Source organism: Anomaloglossus baeobatrachus, chromosome 6 (genome assembly GCF_048569485.1).
Source record: "Anomaloglossus baeobatrachus isolate aAnoBae1 chromosome 6, aAnoBae1.hap1, whole genome shotgun sequence".
NCBI lineage: Eukaryota > Metazoa > Chordata > Amphibia > Anura > Aromobatidae > Anomaloglossus > Anomaloglossus baeobatrachus.
The window spans coordinates 76,578,356-76,595,507 of record NC_134358.1 but is presented as its reverse complement, the minus strand read 5'-3'; the positions used below and the strand labels follow the sequence as shown (position 1 = coordinate 76,595,507).

The following is a 17,152-nucleotide window of genomic DNA, read 5'->3' as shown; positions in this document are numbered from 1 at the left end:
TGCATACCTTTTCGAAGCACTACCAAGTGCATGCTCATGCTTCGGCAGATGCGAGCTTGGGCAGACGCATCCTTCAGGCGGCTGTCGCCCATTTGTGAAGTTAGGCTCCGCCTACTTCTCAGTTTTTCTGTTTATTCCCACCCATGGACTGCTTTGAGACGTCCCAATGTCTGGGTCTCCCAAAGGAACGATAAAGAAAAAGAGAATTTTGTTACTTACCGTAAATTCTTTTTCTTATAGTTCCGTATTGGGAGACCCAGCACCCTCCCTGTTGCCTGTTGGCAATTTTCTTGTTCCGTGTGTTATCACCGGCTGTTGTCGTGGACAGAGTCTCCGGTTGTTCCGGTTCTTACTCGGTTCTACTTGTGGGTGGCTATTCTCCTTCAGCTTTTGCACTAAACTGGCTAGGACTGGCTACCAGGGGGTGTATAAGCTCAGAGGGAGGAGCTACACTTTTAAGTGTAGTACTTTGTGTGTCCTCCGGAGGCAGAAGCTAAACACCCATGGTCTGGGTCTCCCAATACGGAACTATAAGAAAAAGAATTTACGGTAAGTAAACAAAATTCTCTTTTCTTCGGCGCTCTATTGGGAGACCCAGACGATTGGGTGTATAGCACTGCCTCCGGAGGCCACACAAAGCAATTACACTAAAAAGTGTAATGGCCCCTCCCCTTCTGGCTATACACCCCCAGTGGGATCACTGGCTCACCAGTTTTCTGCTTTGTGCGAAGGAGGTCAGACATCCACGCATAGCTCCACTGTTTGTAGTCAGCAGTAGCTGCTGGCTATATCGGATGGAAGAAAAGAGGGCCCATATGGGGCCCCCAGCATGCTCCCTTCTCACCCGCGGTGGTGCTTGTAAGGTTGAGGTACCTATTGCTGGTACAGAGGCTGGAGCCCACATGCTGTTTTCCTTCCACATCCCCTGGAGGGCTCTGTGGAAGTGGGATCTTGCCGGCCCCCAAGCCCTGGGGCCGGGCTCCATCCACAGACCCAGAGAACCTGCTGGATTTGGAGCGGGAGTGCCGTTCAGGGACAAGGCCCTGCAACTTTCAGGTACTCTGTGTCCCCGGCAGGCACGGACAATCTCAAGGCTTGCTGAGCGTTATAGTGCGCCGGGGACAGTAGCGCTGTGCGCTGGGGTTAGGTCACTGCAGCTTTGCTGAGTGACGTTACATGTTGGGAACTACTGCGCCGACCGCTACTGGAGCGGCGGCGCAGCTGCGACTTGTGGTGCGCCGGGGACTTTGCGCCGACCGCGCTTTTACGGCGGCGGCGCTTCTAACTTTAGCCCCCGGCTTCTGCGGCCTAGTGCCGCTTCGTTCCCGCCCCCACCCTGTCAATCAGGGTAGGGGAGAGACGCTGCTCAATTGGCAGCGCCGAGGGCTGGAGCTTTATTTACATGCTCCAGCCCTCTCACTAGGCACAGTGGGAAGCAGGCTTCCCGCTCTTCGTCTGTATACGCCCAGGGCCCGCCCCCCCTCTCCACAAGGACGCCGGCAGCCATTACACATGCGGTCTGGCTGGGGAAAGGCAGCAGGCTCTGGGAGACCCAGACTAAAGGGATTTCGGCGACCACACACCCGCTCCTAAGCGGGCGGTAAGCTGCACTTTAGTGCTGGCCCCACTAGTGCCTCAGTGTTATATTAGTGTACTTTTTTCTTGGTACCATATATATATATATAGTTGCACTGTAAGGTCGCTTCTTGGCTGGACACCCTGTACTGCTCTGAGGAGGCAGCAACATGTCATCCGCAAAACGCAAGGGTGCCAAGGCACAGGCTGTGTACACTGTTTGTACTGCATGTGGGGCTAATCTACCAGCAGGCTCCAACGACTCTCATTGTGTGCAATGTTCAGTCCCAGTGGCACTTCGTCAGCCAGAGCCTATGGTGGTAGTGGCCCAGGCAGAGACGCCTGTGAACCCTGCCCCGGTGACGGGGACAGACTTTGCAGTTTTTGCTGATAAAATGTCTGTGACTATGGCAAAAATCCTGGAGACCTTGCAGTCCAGGCCAGTTGCTCAGACCATGGACACTGCTGTGTCTATGCTCTCCGGTCCCCCTCAGTTGGAACTAATCCGTACTTCAGGGGGGTCTCAAGCATCACAGGCTGAAGTCTCTGACTCAGATGACAGTCCCAGGCAGCCTAAGCGAGCTCGCTGGGAAAGACCCTCCACGTCATCACACTGCTCAGGGTCTCAGCGACAAGAGTCTCTCTGTGATGAGACTGAGGACGGTGATCAGGATTCTAATCCTGAGGCCCCTCTCAATCTGGATGCCCCTGATGGTGACGCCATGGTTAATGACCTTATATCGGCAATTAATAGACTGTTGGATATTTCTCCCCCAGCCCCTTCTGCAGAGGAGGCAGCTGCACAGCAGGAGAAGTTCCATTTCCTATATCCCAAGCGTAAATTAAGTGCTTTTTTGGACCACTCTGACTTCAGAGAATCGATCCAGAAACACGACGCTCATCCAGACAAGCGTTTCTCTAAACGTTCTAAGGATACCCGTTATCCTTTTCCCTCTGAGGTGGCCAAACGCTGGACCCAGTGTCCAAAGGTGGATCCCCCAATTTCCAAGCTTGCGGCTAGATCCATAGTCGCAGTAGAGGATGGCGCTTCACTTAAAGATGCCAACGACAGACAGATGGACCTTTGGTTGAAATCTGTCTATGAATCTATCGGCGCGTCGTTTGCTCCAGCATTCGCGGCCGTGTGGGCACTCCAAGCTATTTCAGCTGGTTTAGCACAGGTGGATGCTTTCATACATCCAGCAGTGCCGCAAGTGGCGTCCCTAACTTCGCAAATGTCTGCGTTTGCGACCTATGCTATCAATGCTGTCCTAAAATCTACGAGCCGTACCGCTATGGCGTCCGCCAATTCTGTGGTTTTGCGCAGAGCCTTGTGGTTAAAGGACTGGAAAGCAGATGCTGGTTCCAAAAAATGCTTAACCAGCTTGCCATTATCTAGAGACAGACTGTTTGGTGAGCCATTGGCTGAAATCATAAAACAGTCCAAGGGTAAGGACTCTTCCTTGCCACAGCCCAGAGCAAGTAAACCTCAACAGAAAAAGTGGCAGTCGAGGTTTCGGTCCTTTCGAGGCTCGGGCAAGGCCCAATTCTCCTCGTCCAAAAGGACTCAGAAAGAACAAGGGAGCTCAGATTCCTGGCGGGCTCACTCACGCCCCAGGAAAGCAAATGGAGGAACCGCTTCCAAAGCGGCTACCTCATGACTTTCGGCCTCCTCCCTCCGCATCCTCGGTCGGTGGCAGGCTCTCCCGCTTTTGCGACATTTGGCTGTCACAGGTCAAAGACCGGTGGGTAACAGACATTCTGTCTCGCGGGTACAGAATCGAGTTCAGTTCTCGGCCTCCACTTCGGTTCTTCAGAACCTCCCCACACCCCAACCGAGCAGATGCCCTGCTGCAGGCGGTGGACTCTCTAAGAGCAGAAGGAGTCGTGATCCCTGTCCCCCCTCAGGAACGGGGGCGAGGATTTTACTCCAATCTCTTTGTGGTTCCAAAAAAGGACGGCTCCTTCCGTCCTGTTCTGGACCTAAAACTGCTCAACAAGCATGTGAACGCCAGGCGGTTCCGGATGGAATCCCTCCGCTCAGTCATTGCCTCAATGTCTCAAGGAGATTTCCTAGCATCAATAGACATCAAAGATGCTTATCTCCACGTGCCGATTGCTACAGAGCACCAATGCTTTCTACGCTTCGTGATAGGAGACGACCATCTTCAGTTCGTAGCTCTGCCATTTGGTCTGGCGACAGCCCCTCGGGTGTTCACCAAGATCATGGCGGCAGTGGTAGCAGTCTTGCACTCTCACGGACACTCTGTGATCCCTTACTTGGACGATCTACTGGTCAAGGCACCCTCTCAAGAGGCATGCCAACTCAGCCTGAATGTTGCACTGGAGACTCTCCAGGCGTTCGGGTGGATCATCAATTTCCCAAAGTCAAATCTGTCACCGACCCAATCACTAACGTATCTTGGCATGGAGTTTCATACTCTCTCAGCGATAGTGAAGCTTCCGCTGGACAAGCAGCGGTCTCTACAGACTGGGGTGCAGGCTCTCCTTCAAGGTCAGCCGCACTCCTTAAGACGCCTCATGCACTTCCTCGGGAAGATGGTGGCGGCAATAGAGGCGGTTCCGTTTGCGCAGTTTCATCTGCGTCCACTTCAATGGGACATTCTCCGCCAATGGGACGGGAAGTCAACATCCCTGGACAGGAAAGTCTCCCTTTCCCAGACGGCCAAAGACTCTCTGCAGTGGTGGCTTCTTCCCACCTCATTATCACAGGGAAGATCCTTCCTACCACCGTCTTGGGCGGTGGTCACGACAGACGCGAGTCTGTCAGGGTGGGGAGCAGTCTTTCTCCACCACAGGGCTCAGGGTACGTGGTCTCAGCAGGAGTCCACCCTTCAGATCAATGTTCTGGAAATCAGAGCAGTGTATCTTGCCCTACTAGCCTTCCAGCAGTGGCTGGAAGGAAGGCAGATCCGAATTCAGTCGGACAACTCCACAGCGGTGGCATACATCAACCACCAAGGGGGGACACGCAGTCGGCAAGCCTTCCAGGAAGTCCGGCGGATTCTGATGTGGGTGGAAGCCACAGCCTCCACCATATCCGCAGTTCACATCCCCGGCGTAGAAAACTGGGAAGCAGACTTCCTCAGTCGCCAGGGCATGGACGCAGGGGAATGGTCCCTTCACCCAGACGTGTTTCAGGACATCTGTCGCCGCTGGGGGGTGCCGGACGTCGACCTAATGGCGTCACGGCACAACAACAAGGTCCCAACCTTCATGGCACGGTCTCGCGATCAAAGAGCGCTGGCGGCAGACGCCCTAGTGCAAGATTGGTCGCAGTTCCGGCTCCCTTATGTGTTTCCACCTCTGGCACTCTTGCCCAGAGTGCTACGCAAGATCAGATCCGATTGCAGCCGCGTCATACTTGTCGCCCCAGACTGGCCGAGGAGGGCGTGGTATCCGGATCTGTGGCAGCTCACGGTCGGCCAACCGTGGGCACTCCCAGACCGACCAGACTTACTGTCCCAAGGGCCGTTTTTCCATCGGAATTCTGCAGCCCTGAACCTGACTGTGTGGCCATTGAGTCCTAGATCCTAACGTCTTCAGGATTGTCCCAAGGGGTCGTTGCCACCATGAGACAGGCTAGGAAGCCCACGTCCGCTAAGATCTACCACAGAACGTGGAGGATATTTTTATCCTGGTGCTCTGCTCAGGGAGTGTGTCCCTGGCCATTTGCATTGCCTACCTTTCTTTCTTTCCTGCAATCTGGGTTAGAAAAAGGTTTGTCGCTCGGCTCCCTTAAAGGTCAGGTCTCGGCGCTATCCGTCTTTTTTCAGAGGCGTTTGGCACGCCTTCCTAAGGTGCGCACGTTCCTACAGGGGGTTTGCCATATCGTACCCCCGTACAAGCGGCCGTTAGATCCATGGGATCTGAACAGGGTACTAGTTGCCCTCCAGAAGCCGCCCTTCGAGCCTCTGAAGGAGGTTTCACTTTCTAGACTATCACAGAAAGTGGCTTTTCTGGTAGCGATCACATCTCTTCGGAGAGTGTCTGAGCTGGCAGCACTATCATCCAAGGCTCCCTTCCTGGTCTTCCACCAGGACAAGGTTGTGCTGCGCCCTATTCAGGAGTTTCTCCCGAAGGTGGTATCCTCTTTTCATCTTAATCAGGATATCTCTTTGCCTTCGTTTTGTCCTCATGCTGTTCATCGGTATGAGAAGGATTTACATTTGTTAGATCTGGTGAGAGCACTCAGAATCTACATTTCCCGCACGGCGCCCTTGCGCCGTTCGGATGCACTCTTTGTCCTTGTCGCTGGTAAGCGCAAAGGGTCGCAGGCTTCTAAGGCCACCCTGGCTCGATGGATCAAAGAACCAATTCTTGAAGCCTACCGTTCTGCTGGGCTTCCGGTTCCATCAGGGCTGAAGGCCCATTCTACCAGAGCCGTGGGTGCATCCTGGGCATTACGACACCAGGCTACGGCTCAACAGGTGTGCCAGGCAGCTACCTGGTCGAGTCTGCACACTTTCACCAAACATTATCAGGTGCATACCTATGCTTCGGCGGACGCCAGCCTAGGTAGAAGAGTCCTGCAGGCGGCAGTTGCCTCCCCGTAGGGGAGGGCTGTCTTGCAGCTCTAACATGAGGTATCTCTTTACCCACCCAGGGACAGCTTTTGGACGTCCCAATCGTCTGGGTCTCCCAATAGAGCGCCGAAGAAGAAGGGAATTTTGTTACTTACCGTAAATTCCTTTTCTTCTAGCTCTTATTGGGAGACCCAGCACCCGCCCTGTTGTCCTTCGGGATTGTTGGTTTGTTTGCGGGTACACATGTTGTTCATGTTGAACGGTTTTCAGTTCTCCGATGTTACTCGGAGAGAATTTGTTTAAACCAGTTATTGGCTTTCCTCCTTCTTGCTTTTGCACTAAAACTGGTGAGCCAGTGATCCCACTGGGGGTGTATAGCCAGAAGGGGAGGGGCCATTACACTTTTTAGTGTAATTGCTTTGTGTGGCCTCCGGAGGCAGTGCTATACACCCAATCGTCTGGGTCTCCCAATAAGAGCTAGAAGAAAAGGAATTTACGGTAAGTAACAAAATTCCCTTCTTTCTCAATGGGTATATACAGCTGGGTTGTACATAATGGACCTGCTAATACCCTGTTTCCTCCAAAAATAAGCCCTAGGTGTTGTGGTTCAATAATGAAGTGCCCATGCAGCTACAAAAAGTTAAAGAATACTGCAGGACACTTCATTAAAGAGAAGACACCCTAAAAGGAGAGGACAGACCCTACAATCTTACTCACCAGACCCGAACAGCTACAGCTTAGGCTGCTTTCACACCTCCGGTTTTAGCAGAGCCGGACAATCCGGCTCTAAAACCTATGCAACAGATGCGGCGACAAAACCGCATCCTTTGCATACGTTTTTGACATGCGGCCCGTCCGTTTTTTGCCGCTTGCGGCACGCTACTGAGCATGCGCAGTGTAAAAAACGCATGCGGCGTCCATAGGCATGCATTGCAAATCGCGCCGCATCGGCCGGATGCGGCACGATGCGGGTTCTTTTGCCGGACAAAAAACGTGCCAGGCAACGTTCCATCTAGCCGCCGCATCGGCTAAATCTGCCGCATGCGGCAAAAACCGGACGGAACGCAAGCCCATGCGGCACAATACGGCACTAATGTAAGTCTATGCAAAAAACCTGCAACCGGCGGCAAAAAAAAAACGGTTGCGTTTTTTTCTGCAAAGTGCCGGATTGTGCCGCACAGGCGCACACACACACACACACACACACACACACACACACACACACACACACACACACACACTGATACCGTACTGCTCCTGGGACCTGCGGTGGAAAGCATCAATGCGTTCCACTGCAGGTCTTTGAGTTTCACAGCAGCCAGAAACAATACTGTAACACCGGGGGGGGTTGTGTGTGTGTGTGTGTGTGTGTGTGTGTATATACACGGAGTGATGCATTCCACAGCATCCCAGGTCCCCCACTGTTGGCCGGAAGCAGGGGTGGACCGCTGTGGAACACACTAGGACCTGCTGGGAGCTCCCGCTGTGCATCGCAGGAGGACTTTGGAGTTACACAGATGTCTTGGAGGTATACTTAACACCCCCAATATGTTTTCCTCAAAATCAACCTACCCCAATAATAAGTCCTAGCACATTTTTGAAGGGCAAAGAATAATATAAGACAGTGTCTTTATTTCTTCATCGTTCCTTATGGGAGACCCAGACCATGGGTGTATAGCTACTGCCTCCGGAGGACACACAAAGTACTACACTAAAAGTGTAGCTCCTCCCTCCGAGCATATACACTCCCCGGATGACAAATCCAACCAGTTCAATGCTTTGTGTTCAGGAGGTCACACACACACATGCATCCTCTGATTTTTGATTTTTGATTTCAAAGATTTTGAAGAAAAGCGGGTCCAATCTGGACTCCCGGCATGTCCCTTCTCACCCCACTGTGTCGGCGGTGCTGTTAAGGTTGATTTCAGGGCTGGAGCCTTCACATGCCGCGCTCCTTCACCATCCCCTGGGGCTCTGGCTTGAAGTGGGAGCCATCACGGTTCTCACTGCTTTGCAGGAGACCGGTCTCCATCCGCAGCCCTGTTCAGGATCCTGACGGACGGAGCGATCACCACCCAGGGATCTGGCACCTGCGTCTCACAAGCTAAGTACTGAGACGTTATTACCACAGACAGTGGTCTTTCCAGGGGTCCCTTGTACTTTATATATTGGGGAGAGTGTGTTTTATAACTGTGTTAACATTTCCGGCCGGTTCTCCAGTTTTCACTGGAGAACCGCGCCGATGGTGCCTGCACGCTGGCCGCATGTTTAAATCTAGGCCCCGGCTTCGCCTGAGGCCTAGTTTCGATTCTCTTCCCCAGCGGCTGTTCAGCACAGGGAAGGGTCACTCCTCACTGAGGAAAGATTCCCTCCCCTGTATGCCTCATTTGCCCTCCGTCCTGCTCTCACAGTAGGCCCCGCCCCCTCTCCTCGCTGCGGACGCCATTTTCTCAGCGTTCTCAATGTCTGCATAACACATTGTGACAAATGGGGTCCTGGGCTGGGGGATCTGGAGGGCACAGAGATGTCCCTATGTTAAACGGTCTGGCAAGCCACAACCTCCGGTTGTGCAGCTGCTTATATACTCTGTTTATATACTCTGCTGGGTGTCATTCTGGACAGAGCCCCCACTTCTGCAGCATGTCTCATATCAGAGCAAGGCTGCAAGGCTGTTCTTATTATGCACTGCTGTAGGCTCGTACTGCCTGTACCGAGCACATAACCACATTGTGATGCCTGCTCTAACATAGTGGTGCCTCAGCCTGGAGGCTCATCCCCAGTGGTCCCTCCGGCTGCTCCGGCTCCGGTGGCTGAACCCCCGGCTTGGGTAGAATCCCTCTCTCCAGGGGACAGCTGTCCCGGACACTGCTGAGCATGCATCAGCCCCCTCTTCAGGGCGCTTCTGCTGCTACGTCGCTCAGCAAAGCTCACAGAGGATTCTTCATCTGGTCTCAGACCCCGTCCTCCTAAAATGGAGACGCAGGGTCCCCTTTCCCTCCTCGCCCCGCGGCTCTGGTTCACGAGCTGACTCGCAGGACAAGGAGGATGCCTTTACTGGAGGCTCGGACGCTTCTCCATGTACCCCATTGATCTGTCCGAAAGTGACGCAGATGCTAATGATTTGATTGCGTCCATTATATTTGTACTGGACCTCAATCCGCCTGTATCAGGGGAGCACCCCTCTCTGGCAGAAAAGCATCAGTATACCTTGCCTAAGAGATCAAGGAGTGTGTTCCTTATCCACTCCAGCTTTCAGGTCACTGTGACCAAGCCCAGAGCCTGTCCTGACAGACGCTTTCCAAAGCGTGGTTCTGATGACTGTTTCCCCCTTCCACCAGTGGTGGTCAAGGAGTGGGCTCATTCACCAAGGGTGGACCCTCCGGTGTCTAGACTTCAGCCCGGACAGTTGTATCAGTGGCTGACGGCACCTCTCTAAGGATCCCACTGTCCGCCAGGTTGCCCTTCTGGCCAAATCTATATATGAGGCGGCAGGGGCCTCGTTCTCCCCATCTTTTGCAGCAGTGCGGGCTCTCAAAGCCACCTCTGCTTCTCGGGAGGAGATGCATTCCCTCACCAGGGACTTTATGCCCGAAATGGTTGCCTTAACTTCCAGGCTTCAGTCTTTTCATCCTATGCCATGTCTGCCATGCTGGAGACTGTCACCGCACTGCGGTGGCCTCGGCTACTTCCCTCGCTATCCGCAGGTTCCTGTGGCTTCGAGAGGGGAAGGCAGATGCTTCTTAAGAAGTTCCTTGCTGGACTCCCTTTTGCTGGGACCAGTCTATTCGGTGAACAACTGGATGAAATTATTCAGGAAGCTTTTGGCAGGAAGAGTACTTCCATGCCACAACCCAGGAAACCTGTCCAGGGCAGGAACCAGTCGAGGTTTCGTTCCTTTCGTTCCTCTAACTGGTCGTCCTCTAAGCCCTCGGCCTCGTCCACTAACTCAGCCAAGGTCCGTAAACCAACTAGCGCATGAAGCCGCGTCCTAAGTCGGCAGGAGCTGCTGCCACCAAGGCAGCCTCCTCTTGATTATCTGGCCGCGCCAGTAACGTCCTTGGTCGGTGGCAGGCTCTCCCTCTTGGGCGACGTGTGGTTTCAACACGTCTTCGATCAGTGGGTGTGGGTTACCATCTCCCACGGCTACAGAATAGAATTCTATCCAGCCCGCCAAACAGATTTTTTCTGTCAACTCCCCCCTGCTCCAAGGCCGCCGCCTTCTCACAGGCCGTGGCATTCTTGCAGGCCAATGGAGTAATTGTACCAGTTCCCGACTGGGAACGGTTCTGAGATTTCTACTCAAATCTCTTCCTAGTCCCCGAAAAGGACGGTGCTTTCCGACCTGGATCTCAAGCTTCTCAACAAGCATGTTCAGGTGCGGCAATTTTGCATGGAATCTCTGCGATCAGTCAATGACCCAAGGAGATTTCTTAGCATCCATCGACATCAGAGATGTCTATCTGCATGTGCCAATCGCAGTTTCACAACAGCGTTGGCTACGTTTTGTAATCGGAGAGGAACATTTCCAATTCGTGGCTCTCCCCTTAGGGTTAGCCACGGCCCCTCGTGTATTCACCAAGGTCATGGCAGCAGTGGTTGCGGTTCTGCTCCTCCAGGGGTTGGTAGTGATTCCTTACCTGGACGACCTTCTAGTCAGGGCTTCATCCAGTGCAGACTGTCAGCGGAGTGTCTCGCTCACTCTCAGCGGAGTGTCTCGCTCACTCTCAGCGGAGTGTCTCGCTCACTCTCAGCGGAGTGTCTCGCTCACTCTCAGCGGAGTGTCTCGCTCACTCTCAGCGGAGTGTCTCGCTCACTCTCAGCGGAGTGTCTCGCTCACTCTCAGCGGAGTGTCTCGCTCACTCTCAGCGGAGTGTCTCGCTCACTCTCAGCGGAGTGTCTCGCTCACTCTCAGCGGAGTGTCTCGCTCACTCTCGCCACGCTTGCAAGTCCACTCTGACCCCGACCCGGGAACTTACGTACCTAGGGATGCAATTCGAGACTCTGCTGGCACTTGTGAAGCTGCCCTTAGTCAAACAGCAGTCCCTTCATCTGGCGGTTCGCTCTCTGCGAGGCTCCGCCGTCATTCCATCAGGCACCTCATGCAGGTGCTGGGTCAGATGGTGGCGTCAATGGAGGCGGTTCCCTTTGCCAGTTCCATCTGCGTGCCCTGCAGCTGGACATTCTCCGCTGTTGGGACAAGGAACCTCTTCCTTGCACAGGCTGGTGGCTCTGTCGCCACAGACCAGGAGCTCTCTTTAAGTGGTGGCTTCGGCCCCTCTCTCTGTCCCAGAGACGCTCCTTTCTGGCCCCGTCCTGGGTGATTCTCACCACGGATGCCAGTCTATCCGGCTGGGGAGCAGTGTTTCTCCACCACCGAGCACAGGGCACTTGGACTCCGTCCGAATGAGCCCTCTCGATCAATGTGCTGGAAATCAGGGCTGTACTCCTAGCTCTCGTAGTTTTTCACCACCTGTCTGCGGGCAAGCACATTCGAGTCCAGTCAGACAACGCGACAGCAGTTGCCTACATCAATCACCTAAGGCGGGACTCGCAGCCGCCTAGCAATGTTGGAAGTTCAACGTATCCTTCAGTGGACGGAGGACTCCAAGTCCACCATATCCGCAGTCCACATCCCAGGCGTAGAAAACTGGGAGGCAGATTATCTCAGCCGTCAAACCGTGGACAGCGGCGAGTGGGCCCTGCATCCGGCAGTGTTCCGGTCAATTTAGCAGGCGGGGCACTCCGGAAGTGGATCTAATGGCATCCCGGCACAACAACGAGGTCCCGGTTTACGTGGCTCGCTCCCACGATCCTCAGGCCTTGGCAGCGGACGCGCTGGTTCCAGATTGGTCCCAGTTCCGTCTGGCCTACGTGTTTCCCCCTCTAGCTCTCTTGCCCAGAGTCCTGCGCAAGATCAGAATGGAGGGCCGTCGGGTCGTACTCATCGCCCCAGACTGGCCCAGGCGAGCTTGGTTCCCAGACCTGCTCCGTCTGTCCGTAGAGGTGCTGTGGCATCTCCCGGACCGGCCAGACCTTCTCTCACAAGGTCCGTTTTCCGCCAGAATTCTGCGGCTCTCAGATTGACGGCGTGGCTCTTGAGCCCTGAATCCTTACGGCTTCAGGCATTCCTTCCGAGGTCATCTTCACTATGACTCAGGCTCGGAAGTCTTCCTCGGCCAGGATTTACCACAGGACTTGAAGAATTTTCCTGTCCTGGTGTCGTTCTTCCGGCCATGCTCCTTGGCCGCTTTTCCTTGCCGACCATCCTGTCCTTTCTACAGTCCGGCCTGCAGCTAGGACTGTCCCTCAATTCCCTCAAGGGACAGGTCTCGGCTCTGTCAGCGTTGTTCCAGCGGCGTATCGCCCGGCTGGCCCAGATGCGCACCTTTATGCAGGGCGCATCTCACATCATTCCGCCTTACCGGCGGTCTCTGGATCCCTGAGACCTTAATCTGGTCCTCATGGCCTTACAGAAACCCCCCTTTGAGCCTCTTAGGGAGGTTTCGTTGTTTCGTCTTTCACAGAAAGTGGTCTTTCTGGTGGCCATAATTTCTCTCAGGAGAGTCTCTGATTTGGCTGCGCTCTCTTCGGAGTCACCCTTTTTGGTTTTTTTCACCAAGACAAGGTGCTTCTCCGTCCGACTCCGGGCCTTCTCCCTAAGGTGGTGTCTCCTTTCCACCTTAACCAGGACATTTCATTGTCCTCCCTTTGTTCGGCCCCTGTGCATCGCTTTGAGAAAGCGTTGCATGCTTTAGATTTGGTGCGGACGCTCCGGATCTGTGTCACGCACCGCTGTTTTTTTAGGCGGTGCACCTCTCTTTTTGTGCTGACCACAGGTCAGCGCAAGGGTCTCTCGGCTTCTAAACCGACCCTAGCTCGTTGGATTAGGTCGGCCATATCCGATGCCTACCAATGTTCTCAGGTGCCTCCCCCGCCGGGGATTAAGGCGCACTCCACCAGAGCTGTCGGTGCCTCTTGGGCTACGGCTCAGCAGGTCTGTCAGGCTGCCACTTTGTCTAGTCTGCACACCCTTTCGAAGCACTTACCAAGTGCATGCTCATGCTTCGGCAGATGCGAGCTTGGGCAGACGCATCCTTCGGACGGCTGTCGCCCATTTGTGAAGTTAGGTTTCGCCTACTTCTCAGTTTCTGTTTATTTCCCACCCATGGACTGCTTTGAGACGTCCCATGGTCTGGGTCTCCCATAAGGAACGATGAAGAAAAAGAGAATTTTGTTTACTTACCGTAAATTCTTTTTCTTATAGTTCCGACATGGGAGACCCAGCACCCTCCCTGTTGCCTGTTGGCAGCTTTCTTGTCCCGTGTGTTTTCACCGGCTGTTATTGTAGACAGAGGTTCCGGTTATTCCGGGTTTTACTCTATCTCTACTTATGGGTGGATGTCCTCCTTCAGCTTTGGCACTAAACTGGTTGGATTTGTCATCCGGGGAGTGTATATGCTCGGAGGGAGGAGCTACACTTTTAGTGTAGTACTTTGTGTGTCCTCCGGAGGCAGTAGCTATACACCCATGGTCTGGGTCTCCCATGTCGGAACTATAAGAAAAAGAATTTACGGTAAGTAAACAAAATTCTCTTTTTTTGGGAAAACACAATAGTAGTGCAGTTATTAAAAAGAAATGCACAAAAAATTAAGAAAAAAAACTCAAGCTTCAACAAAAAAACTCTAGCACCTACCTGCAAGTGAGGTTGTTTCTGCAGCAAGTGCACAATCACTGCAGGTCTCATTAAGAGGAATGGGACAATCGCAGAATGTTGTCACTCGTGGATATGCCCTAAATGTTGCGCAGTTTTATCTGTTTTATGCAATTTTTACAAAAAAGTTCCTAGAAGTAATGCAAGTCTTTGTATTGATTTCTGTATCGTACATATGCAATAAACATAATCTTCTTTTTCTTTCTAAAGGGGATATTGAAGATCTTCTATGATGATAATTTCAATGGTAATTTACCAGACCAGTTCCGGCAGTCTGTGCTGAGGGAGCTCTTCCAGAAAATGCAGCAAGGGTAGGTGCATGTGTTTTTTGTGATTGCAGCTGGATACAGTGGGGTCAAATTCAGACTACAAGGACTATAGAGCAACCGTGTGATTTTCATTGTTTGGCCCAAATGTATACTGAGAGTTTATTTTGCCTTTCTTCTTTCCAGTTGGCTGTTCCCACCCTTGGGACTGCTTTTGGACATCCCATGGTTCTGTGTCCCCCAAAGAAGCGATAGAGAAAAGAGGATTTGGGGTACTTGCCATAAAATCTTTCTCGGAGCCTTCATTGGGGGACACAGGACCCGCCCTGCTTGTGGTGTTTAACTCCTTAACGACCTTTCATGGCGAAATCGCGGTCCCGGAGCCCCGGGGAGTCCAATTTCTTTGATTAAACGGTAGATTCGGGAAGGAGGGGACCTCTGCCTGACCTCAGGAGGGGTGGTGCCTCCTCCCCGAACCTACAGAGGCTGTGATTGGCTGACAAACGCCGCTCAGCCAATTACAGTCACTGTAATGTTCCAGCCATTGAAAATGGCTGGAACATTTAAATCCAGCCCTGATCAGTGCTGCTGTAGCACTGGCCATTGGCTGGAGCTGGGTGATCGGTGCTTCACCCGCCCCCAGCTCTGATTGGAGAGACCGGTCTTGTGACCGCTCTCTCCAATCAATGTGGATCTGCGGCCTGTGACCGTCCCTGGAAGCCGAGGAGAGCGGTCTCTGCGGGTGCCCATCGGTAAGTTGCCGCCCTTCCCTGTCCCCCCCTGTCCCCGATCGCCCTGCCAGCCCCGCCGCTGTCTCCGATCGCCCCGCCCGCCCCCGCCGCTGTCTCCGATCGCCCCGCCCGCCCCCGCCGCTGTCTCCGATCGCCCCGCCCGCCACCGCCGCTGTCTCCGGTACCCCCGCCCGCCACCGCCAGCCCCGCCGCGGCTCCGATCGCCCCGCCGCTGCTCCCGATCCACCGCTGTCCCCGCCGCCACGCTCCCGATCCACCGCTGTCCCCGCCGCCACGCTCCCGATCCACCGCTGTCCCCGCCGCCATGCTTCGGATCCACCGCTGTCCCCGCCGCCACGCTCGCCACTGTCCCCACCGCTCCTCCGGATCCACCGCTGTCCCCGCCGCCATGCTCGCCACTGTCCCCACCGCTGCTCCGGATCCACCGCTGTCCCCGTCGCCACGCTCGCCACTGTCTCCACCGCTGCTCCGGATCCACCACTGTCCCCGCCGCCACGCTCGCCACTGTCCCCACCGCTGCTCCGGATCCACCGCTGTCCCCGCCGCCACGCTCGCCACTGTCCCCACCGCTGCTCCGGATCCACCGCTGTCCCCGTCGCCACGCTCGCCACTGTCCCCACCGCTGCTCCGGATCCACTGCTGTCCCCGCCGCTGCTCCGGATCCACCGCTGTCCCCGCCGCTGCTCCGGATCAACCGCTGTCCCCGTCGCCACGCTCGCCACTGTCCCCACCGCCGCTCCCGATCCACCGCTGTCCCCGCCGCCACGCTCGCCACTGTCCCCGCCGCCGTCGCACCCACCTTTTTCAGCCGCTGCTGCCCCCGAATCGGCCCCCACTGTTCCCGATCGGCGGCCGCCGCCTCCTTCATCGGCTGCCCCTTCTCCATCGCCACTACACCTCCTATCCCTCCATGTGCTGCAAGCCACCCTCCCCCCACATGTGGGGAGCGGGTGGCTTGCAGCACATGTGGGGGGAGGGTGGCTTGCAGCAGTACATGTGGGGGGAGGGTGGCTTGCAGCAGTACATGTGGGGGGAGGGTGGCTTGCAGCACATGTGGGGGGAGGGTGGCTTGCAGCACATGTGCTGCAAGCCACCCTCCCCCCACATGTATTGCTGCAAGCCACCCTCCCCCCACATGTGCTGCAAGCCACCCTCCCCCCGGGGCCCCCCCTCCTCCATGTGCCATCTCTCTCTCCCATCAGACTCTGCCCCCCTCCCCGATCTGCTGCCTGCTCTCTCCCATCCTCTTCATCTACTGCCCCCTCTCACCCTCCTCAATCTGTTGCCTCCTTCATCTGCTGCCTCTTCTGTCTGCTGTGATCCTGCTGCCTAGATCCATCCTGTAAGGTAGGTATCCCCATCTCACCTCCCTCCCCCCCCATCCTCTGCCGCTCCTCCATCCGCTGCGCCATTTCCCATCTTCCATCCGCTGCGCCCTTTCCCATCCTCTGCCGCTCCTCCATCCGCTGCGCCATTTCCCATCATCCATCCGCTGCGCCCTTTCCCATCCTCTGCCGCTCCTCCATCCGCTGCGCACTTTCCCATCTTCCATCCGCTGCGCCCTTTCTCATCTGCCGCCCCGCCCTCTCGCATCACATTATCCAGCGCAGTTGCTCGCTTCCAGATTGCAGTGGATGATGCGATGCGAGACTCGTGCATTGCTCTCACGTTTGGCACTGGTCTTAGTGGCAGGCGCTCTTTTTTTTTTTATTCATTTTTTTTTTTTTTTACTGATGTCTGTATTTTTTATTTCGCCAAACTAATTTTTTTGTATGGGGGGGGGTCTAGTTTCCAAAATTGGATCACATGTGGGGGAGCTCCATTGTTTAGGCACCTCAGGGGGTCTCCAAATGAAACATGGCGTCTGCTAATAATTCCAATCAATTTTACTGTGAAATGGCGCTCCTTCTCTGCTGAGCCCCGCTGTACGCCCAAACAATTGATTTCCACCACATATGAGGTACCTGTGTACTCAGGAGAAATTGCACAATACATTTTATGGTGCATTTTTTCCTGATACCCTTGTGGAAAAAAAAGCTACCTGTTTGAAAAAACAATTTTGTGGTTAAAAAAAGAATAAAATATTTTCACGGCTGAACATTACAAACGTTTGTGAAGCCTCCAGGGGTTCAAAGTGCTCACTAAACAGCTAGATAGATAAATTCCATGAGGGGTCTAGTTTCCAAAATGGGGTCAATTGTGGGGGAGCTCCATTGTTTAGGCACTTCAGGGGGGTCTCCAAACGCAACATGGCGTCCGCTAATAATTCCAACCAATTTTGCTGTGAAATGGCGCTCCTTG

General features: G+C 54.4%; 1 protein-coding gene across 1 annotated transcript in view; it reads left to right on the top strand.

Annotated features, from left to right (window-relative positions):
• The window catches only part of INTS8 (integrator complex subunit 8), a 197,671-nt gene that overhangs the window by 52,848 nt on the left and 127,671 nt on the right, over positions 1–17,152 (top strand). The window contains exon 10 of the mRNA XM_075353053.1: positions 14,044–14,144. Coding sequence (XP_075209168.1) covers positions 14,044–14,144 — 101 coding nt within the window. The remainder of the gene's footprint in view (positions 1–14,043; positions 14,145–17,152) is intronic.